This window comes from Vitis vinifera, chromosome 4 (assembly GCF_030704535.1).
Source record: "Vitis vinifera cultivar Pinot Noir 40024 chromosome 4, ASM3070453v1".
In the NCBI taxonomy this organism is placed as follows: Eukaryota; Viridiplantae; Streptophyta; class Magnoliopsida; order Vitales; family Vitaceae; genus Vitis; species Vitis vinifera.
Window position 1 is genome coordinate 23,783,462 of NC_081808.1, and position 8,803 is coordinate 23,792,264.

Below are 8,803 nucleotides of genomic sequence, written 5' to 3' on the forward strand. Positions count from 1 at the left end.
GCCTTTTAGTTTTACCCTTAGTTTATGAAAACCTCTACGTTGGGCGTTCAACTTTCACATTCTAAGTTAAGTGTATAACCAAGATCTTTAACATCAATGTTACCAAGTAAAGAACTTGACTGTTGAGGTGGTTTCTCCCACCACTAACATATCTAGTCTTGTCCTTAAAAAAATCCATATTCCTTGATAACTTCACCCAACCCACTATTGCGGTGGTAATTAATGGCTCAAATCAAGATGAGTCTTAAGATAACAATGAAAGTCCATGTTCTTTGATTGCTTGAACCAACCTACCATTAGGGGGTGATGACCCTAAATCAAGATGGATCTTTAACAATGAAAGTCAATGTCCCTTGATTCTTTTGACCAACCCACCATTGATTGAAGCTATGATAAACCATATTAAGATAGGCTTAATCTTGGAATCTATGGGCTTATCTATGACCCTTTCCTACTTAATCTTTTGAGTTAATTAAAAGCTTTTAAAACTTTAGTAATAACCTTGATAAATAAGTTGTCTTCTATGAAAATTTTCAAAAATATTTATTTCCAAATTGAAAGCCTAGTATAATAGGAGAATGTAATCTTGAGAATTTTAAGATTTCTATGAGTAAAAAAATCTCCTCTCTCAAATTTTAATGAATACTCACATCTAATGAATAAAAGAATTGTAATATCAAAAAATATTGAAACTTTTAACAACCAGTTATGTAAACCTAGAAACTAAGGCATCATTTGGATACATTTTTTGTTTTTCTATTTTAGAAATTAGAAAATGATAGTTACTCTTATACAAAATGTAAGAACTTTTTTCTATTTATCTTAAAATGATAATCATTAAAATCTTTTTTTAAAAAATAGGTATTAAAATATTTTTATTATCTTAAATTTAAAAAAAATTAAAATAATTTTTTTAAGGACATTAGGGAAATTCAATCTTTTATTGAAGTTACCACTATTTTCTATTTTTTAAAAAATAAAACTAAAAAATTTATGCAAACCAAACTAACCACTCAAAACTAAAAACATTCTAACACATTTTTGGAAACCAAATTAAAATCTAATTTTGAATTTTACTTTCCAACATTTGCTACATGCATGTATCAAGAAACACTAGTGAACCAATAATTGCAATACTGTGATAGCACAGCAGATGCAGAAGAGAATGAGAAACAACTGAAAACTAAAGGCTCCATTTGCTGGTCGACAAATGTTTCAAAAATAAATAAGAGTGCGTGTTGTATAATGTTTAGGAAATTTTTTTAACTTCTATAACACTTAAAAAATTTTATTTTTTAAAAAAATTAAAAACGTTTTCTAAAATCAATATTAAATACACTTTAAATAACTTTAACTTCAAGTGTAAAGTTAATTTAGAGATGATAAAAGACTCCCACAGAATTGGTACAAACTTCATTATCAGATGGCATGGATAGAAATTTTATAGAGAAACTAAAAGTTCTTTTCACTTATAGACAAGAGGCAAAAAATATTTCATGCTGACAGTTCCAACTTAAACACAGTTGTAATACGATCTTACACATAGTTTCATTCCAAACAGATGTAAATGACAATATGATTGCGCACTTTACTCTTTATTACATATTACATATGCTGACAAAAGTAACCAGGAGCCAGCTTTATTCTCCATATAGTATGATCACTATTTCTTGCATAAAGATTTGAACACCTGTCGTGTGAATAAACACAACCGAACTCTGTCCTTAAGAAATGCAGTTTATATAAGTCACATATAACTAGTTGAAGTTGCCTCTCAACCTTGTCTTGGTTGTCAAGATGGCGAAGGTTGGCCGCATACATCATCAGGTAGCCAGCAGTGGTGAGGGGGTCGTGAGGAGGTTTCTTCTATGTTGGTGGTGGTGGTGGTGGTGGCGGTGGTGGTGAAGGATGTTGTTTAGGCAGTGACGGTGGTGATGGGAGGTGGCGTTGTTGAGTTCAACTGAGGAGGAGGAAGGAGACGATGTTAACGACGAGAAGGAGGTGGTGGTGGTGATCGCTTCCTTGGTGGCGTTGGTTTTGTTTTTGGTGGGGGCGGTGGTGACGGTGTTGATGTTTTCGGTGGTGGCGGTGGTGGCGGAAGTATTGGTGCTTTTGGCGGTGGTGGCCGTGGTATTAATGTCTTTGGTGGTGGCGGTGGTGTTGTTGATGTTTCTGGAGGAGGTGGTGGTGATCGCTTCCTTGGTGGCGTTGGTTTTGTTGTTGGCGGGGGCGGTGGTGGCGGTAATATTGGTGCCTTTGGTGGTGGCGGTAGTATTGGTGCCTTTGGTGGTGGTGCTGGTGGTGTTAATGTCTTTGGTGGTGGCGGTGGTGTTGTTGATGTTTCTGGAGGAGGTGGTGGCGTTGGTTTTGTTTTTGGTGGGGGCGGTGGTGGCGGTAGTATTGGTAACTTTGGTGGTGGTGGTGGTGGTGTTAATGTCTTTGGTGGTGGCGGTGGTGTTGTCGATGTTTCTGGAGGAGGTGGTGGTGATCGCTTCCTTGGTGGCGTTGGTTTTGTTGTTGGCGGGGGCGGTGGTGGCGGTACTATTAGTGCCTTTGGTGGTGGCGGTAGTATTGGTGCCTTTGGTGGTGGTGCTGGTGGTGTTAATGTCTTTGGTGGTGGCGGTGGTGTTGTTGATGTTTCTGGAGGAGGTGGTGGTGATCGCTTCCTTGGTGGCGTTGGTTTTGTTTTTGGTGGGGGCGGTGGTGGCGGTAGTATTGGTAACTTTGGTGGTGGTGGTGGTGGTGTTAATGTCTTCGGTGGTGGCGGTGGTGTTGTTGATGTTTCTGGAGGAGGTGGTGGTGTTTTTGGTGGGGATGGTTTTGACCTTTTTGGGGGTGGTGGTGGTGGTGGTGGTATTTCTAGTGGAGGTGGTGGTGGTGTTTCTAGAGGAGGTGGTGGTGGTGGTGATGTTTTTGGTGGTGGTGGTGGTGGAGCCTTGTTCGGAGGTAGTGGTGTTGTTTTTGGTGGGGTTGGTGGTGGTGGTTGCAGATGTTTTGGTGGTGATGGTGGCACTATTCTCACTGGGGTTGGTGGTAGTCGCCGATGTATAGGTGGAGGTGCTCGCCAACGTTTTGGTGGTGGAGGTGATGGTCGCCAACGTTTTGGTGGTGGAGGTGATGGTCGCCCACGTTTTAGTAGTGGCGGTGGTGGTCGGTGCTGAGTGCGAGGAGGAAGGTGATGGGGTGGAGAAGAACAGCGAAATGGGGTTCGACAGGCCTGCCCATTAGTGTTTGGGAGCAAACTCAGACAAACAACTACGACCAACACACCAGTACCAGTGCTCAACAAAGCCATAGAGGTTTCCTTCCCTTTTTTCCTGCCCATATTGGCCGCCACACACCTCTGGCTTAGACTCTTCTCCTCCATCCTTCTCAACCCTTTTTATATATAACTTCGCCGCTTAATTTCCAGAGCTCTTACGTGTAAAGCATCACATTTACCTCCTCCTACTCTTATAACAGCATAGGACACTCTTCAATACCATCAACTTCAGAATTTTACGATTACTAAACTTGTACTATCAACAACTGTGGGATCATTTTTAAGCAATCGTAACAAGTCATATCTAGCATTTTTATGTACTTTTAAATCATAAGGCAACTAACTACATCTTAACTCACAAAAATCATTAGAAGACCCTGGCTTAGCATTTTTAAATTGTCTAATATTTTTTAAAAAATTTAAGATTACTGCTCTGCATGGAACTTTATCTTTTCTGATTTTTTTTATTTTTTATTTTATTCTTACCTTTTCAAGTTTTTAAAGTCCCTAGTGGAGAGGAATGATGAGTCTTTCTCATCTTTATCTTTTGCAAAAGTTAAAGGACTAATGTAAATGGTTAGAATTTCCCACTACTGCGCCATTATTATAGGCACCACTAATGTAATGATGAGAGGCCAAACTCTACCACAATGCAAGGATTTCAACTCTCCACTATGTGCAGCTAAAGAAGACATATACTAGTTACCCAAGTTTTTCCAAGGCAGGAAAATAATTCCCTAGAGAGATGCTTAATGATACTGTCAAAAGATTAGGTTAATACATTTTTTTGGACTGTGCTACATATATACACTGCTGACAACTTCTGGACCATTTGGAATTGGTTTTTGTGATCCTTTAGATTAAACTACAACTCAGTTGAATTTTAATTAGATCTGTCTTGTATTGTATCACTTGTGGAAGTAATTCCAATTTTCAAATCCTTTCTCTTGTTTTAATCTTTTCCGGGTGATAGATTTAACTCGAGCTGGTGCTTATTTATAACTTTGATTGTAATGGTGCTTTACTAAGTCGGGCTACTGGCTTCAAGCTGAATCACAATTTAGCTCCTCTAGGTGCAAGCATAATCAGCAGATCCAGCCATTCTTTCTAAATTAGTGTTCTTTAATGAACTTAATAGGTCTATAATTTTCTACACATTCATGACGATTAGCATATACTTGCCAAGAGGAAACAGGCATGGATAACAATCAATTGAACACAAGAAGGGAAGGAGGAACCTCAGTTTGAAACAAACTATAAATTTATGTTAACTTCGTTTTGAAGGGAAAGCTTCTTAATTATCTTATCTTCAACTCGGTAGAAAATTTGGAGAAATACGGAGTGTGAAGGAATATGAGGCAGTCAAATTATTTTCTAATAATTATTTTAATATATTATTGGTTGAGTAATGTTTTAAAAATGGGTTTTGAGAATAGTACTTTTTGAGAATTGTTTTTGACAACTGTTGTCTAATATTTGTGCAAAACAAAAATTTAATTAAAAACTTATAACTTGTTTGACCATGTGTTCTAAATCTTGTTTTTTAAAGTGTTTTTAAGTTAAATAATAAAAAATAAAAAAGTTTTAGAAAACATGATCAAATATATCCTAATAGATTTGTTAACAAATTCAACGCATTAGGTTTTACTTAATTTGGAGTTAATTTGTCTAACAAAAAAATTGAAAAATAATGATTCAATGAAGAAAAGAAATAATAAAGTGTGTGTTTTTCTATTATTTTTAAAAACTAGTGAAAACAATTTTTACTTGTTCTTTAAAAGTTGTTCTCTAATTTATTTTGTTTTTTAAAAATTGGAAATAGTGAACAATAACCAAAAGGTGTTATAAATTTTTAAAAACTATTTTTGTTTTTAAAAATAGAAAACTATTTTTAAAAACTCCAACAAACAAGCTCTTAAATATTATTAACTTGTTTTCTATGTTTTAAAATATTTTTGAAAAATAACTTTTATTTACGGTATTTTATTTTAATTATGATTTTTCATCTTGATATAAAATAGTAAAATTAATTAAAAAGACGAATATATTCTATAAAAAAAAAAAGTACTCTTTTTATATTTTAAGAAAAAAAAAGTTTTTCTATTTTCAGTTGTAAAACATGTTTTTTGTTTTTTTATTCTTAAAAAATGGGGTGTTAGCCCAAGTTTCTTGTGTTGTGATGATGGCAAAATACGACCAAAGCATTAATAATTTATTGGAGCTACAATTTTCAGTTTCTAAGGAATTAAAGCACTAATGATTTATTTGATGACTAAGGATCTCTTTTGAGATATATGCAACAAAAATAGGATAAAGCGCATGTTTTTAATAAGGACCAATAAAAAGTCACAAGCGTGGGATATTAGCAAAAGGGAAGATGGAGAGAAGTTGAAATCATCATCATTTAGATATGAGAAAGATGGCTAAAGAGGAGGAATCAAAATTGGAAGCTGATTTTAGTACCATCATTTATTTGAAGATGCATGTCAATTTGGGATGGATCTCTACTATGCTGAAGTCAATGCAGTGCAAGCAAGAATACGATCCATAAGCTGTTGAAATCAAAATTTTCAATTTGAAGAAATTGTTGGTAGTGGCTCAAATCGAAATGGCAGATTTGAAAAGGATTTCTCAAAGTGAAATTGGAACTCGGAGCTTGAAATTCAAATTTTCAATTTAAAGTTGATGTAATTTATAGCTGGAGGATTATTATCTTGGGGTAAAATTAGATGAATGCCACATAGCCTCCTTAAGGGGTATACAAGGTGGTTTGTTAGAACCTTCACTTTCTCAGCTACCAAAACAAGAGAATTATGGACAAATTGTCAACTATGAGTGGCTAAACCACCACATATCCGGAGGCAGAGTGTCTCTAAAGGAAAATCTCGCTCAAAGAATGCATCTCTATTCTTAAATTCATAAATCTTAGCCATTAATAAAGAAATTCTTTGCAAGTCTACTAGGATGGCATATGATGCTCATCTTGGCTCGGGGAATGCTTATCAATCTCATTTGTTTCATCAAGGATATGCAAACTCTTTAATTAGATATGATGATTAGGTTTTAAAATTTGAAAAGATTTGAATTTGAAAGAATGAGATCTTAAAATCAAATGAGATCCTATTCAAAGGTGAGATATGATCTTAGATGTAGGAATTCCCTTGGATATATTTCATCATCTTATTTTAGTTTTTATATCCTTGCTCTACTTTGTTGCAAAACAAATAATTCAAACTCAATCAAAATTTTCTTTAAATACTTAGTGGCATAAATCTTTAGCGAATGATGCGATTTGATTTTCATCATCTCATATTAGAAATCACTAATCAATCCTTGTTGAGATGATCAAAACAGTACTACACTATAGTTGTTTGGCTTTTTTCCTTATTCATGTTTTTGACTTGCAAATCAAATGATTTAATGATATCATTTTCAAAACAAATTTTTTTGTGACATATTTTGCTAAGAAGATGAAGTGTGATAACCATGAATAATAATGCAATCGAAGTATTAGACTAGATAGGGTTGAGACTAACATTGTTTGCCCTTTGATCAACTTGGCTCTATTACTAGTTGAAAATTGAAAAGAATGAGAAGTCTTCTCTATAATTGCTAGGAAGAGAACTAAAATCACAAGGATAAAAGGTAAGAAGTAAGATAGAAGTGAATTTTCAGTTTATTAATCTGATTTGCAATTAAATAAAGAATCAAACCTAAACAAACTCCAGAAGAAAAGTAACCAATAATGCACTAAAATTATGTTTGATAAAACTAAAAATTAAGTATTGAAAAACTTCAAGGTTAAATTATAAGTATCAAATTATTTAAAGTAAAAAGTATTTGGTATTATGCTAGACTTAAGCATGGAAATTGAAAAAAAAAAATTCAATTTATAGATTTAAACTTATACTCATTATAGGACATTGATCCTTTAAAAAATTAATCATTACATACAATGGAGATTAAAATATATTGTTTAGTTGTAGTTAAATTTTCATTTAATGATATCATATTTTATTCTAAAGGAATATAACAACTATTTTTCAACCACCATTAATTTTAAAAATGAGTATAAATATTTAAAAATTTTCTCAACACCTTTAGCTAAGGAAAGAATTAGTATTAAGCTTTCATCCGGTACCCTATTTTACCTTTATCATAATATTTTTTTTCTTATAAAAGAAAAACCATTTAAGAAATGTTTGATTAATTAGATAGGATATGTATATCTCATTGCAAATGATATCCTAAGCTATTATATCCATTGAGATATGTTATATCATAAAAATTATATTACATCCCAATATGTTATATTAAAAAAAGTATGAAATTCTATAATTTAAAATTTAATATGTAACTTTTATTTCTTTATTAATAGTATTTATGATTAAAATATTTAATCAAAAAGGATTTTGGCTTTCAAAAACAAATTTACATTTTTGAGGGCTAAGAAAATGAAAATATATTAACAAAAAGGAGAAAATAACAAGAAAATAGAGTGCAAATAAAAAGTAGAATGTCAACTATACTAGCTCCATTTTTGTCTTTGCCAATGAAATTACTATGCCAACAAACTAATGTTATGAGAGCACTTACAAAAGAGAAGCTAAGGTTAGTATTTGCTACTACTCTTGAGTTTTTTTCTTCTTCTTTTTGCTAGGGTAAGTTGTCATCATTGCCTGAATTGAAAATTTCTACTTTTTCTTCATTATAAACTTCTTATACAATGAATCATGCTGACGTTAAAGTTGTGTCATTCGTTTTGTTAATCTTCAATTGTGCGGAAAAAAATTTGACTTTCCATAGGAGCATATCAACCCTTTATAAAACAGATTCCTTCTTGAAATACAAAGATTATAAAGGTACATCAAGAGGGGCTTTTTTTTCTTTGTAACCATAACCATAACCATAGTTTGTTAAAAGTTCAAATCATTACACTTATTTTTTTAATTTGGTTTCAATGAACTTACTTATTGGACACCCAATGACTTTTTTAGCAACATCAAACAAGGTCAAGGAAACTTGATGACTTCCATTAACAATTATAAGTCTAAGTAGATGCCTATATTAATTCCATTAATCAATAAAACGAATAAAGAATGAGGAAGTATAGTATGTATTGTTATTGCTTAAATGTTCGATAATCAATATGCACGAGGGTTTAGGGATGGCAATGGGGCGGGTTTTTCTTGGTTCCCGCCCCACCCCACCCCACCCCACTCCTAATGAGAAGGGTGTGGACCCTGACCCGATCCACCAGACCGACGCAACTCGCTTTTAAAAGAAAAGAAAGAAATGAAAAAGTTGGTGTTTTCCAGTTTTGAAAAACCCACCCCCGGTGAGGAACGGTGTTGTTTGGAGTCGCCACTTACTTTTTATTTTTGTTTTTAAAATGGGGAAAATTAAGTAAGAACAAAAACCCCTAATGACCCCAGTATGGAAAAAGCGGTCTACGAAAACTAGATTCTGGGTCCGGGGATCAGGTTACCAGTTGGGAAGGTACCTCATGCGAGGTAGCACCCCTCTAGGCCTGAAACTCGG

The 8,803-nt window shown here is 33.8% G+C and overlaps 1 protein-coding gene across 1 annotated transcript; it reads left to right on the forward strand.

Moving 5' to 3' along the window:
- The first annotated feature begins 1,797 nt into the window (after window positions 1-1,797).
- On the forward strand, window positions 1,798-3,228 carry LOC104879196 (glycine-rich cell wall structural protein 1). Its single transcript, XM_010651164.2, has 3 exons — window positions 1,798-1,840; window positions 1,999-2,879; window positions 3,052-3,228. The coding sequence occupies exons 1-3, from the start codon at window positions 1,798-1,800 to the stop codon at window positions 3,226-3,228; spliced, it is 1,101 nt and encodes a 366-aa protein (XP_010649466.2).
- Window positions 3,229-8,803: the final 5,575 nt, after the last annotated feature.

What these genes read in the sequence shown, in the direction of transcription:
- LOC104879196 (XM_010651164.2), top strand. Translation starts at nt 1,798, where the DNA reads ATGGCGAAGGTTGGCCGCATACATCATCAGGTAGCCAGCAGTG. An exon ending in TCATCAGGTAGCCAGCAGTG is followed by an intron (nt 1,841 to 1,998) that starts GTGAGGGGGTCG and finishes AACGACGAGAAG; the next exon opens with GAGGTGGTGGTGGTGATCGC. An exon ending in CTAGTGGAGGTGGTGGTGGT is followed by an intron (nt 2,880 to 3,051) that starts GTTTCTAGAGGA and finishes GCCGATGTATAG; the next exon opens with GTGGAGGTGCTCGCCAACGT.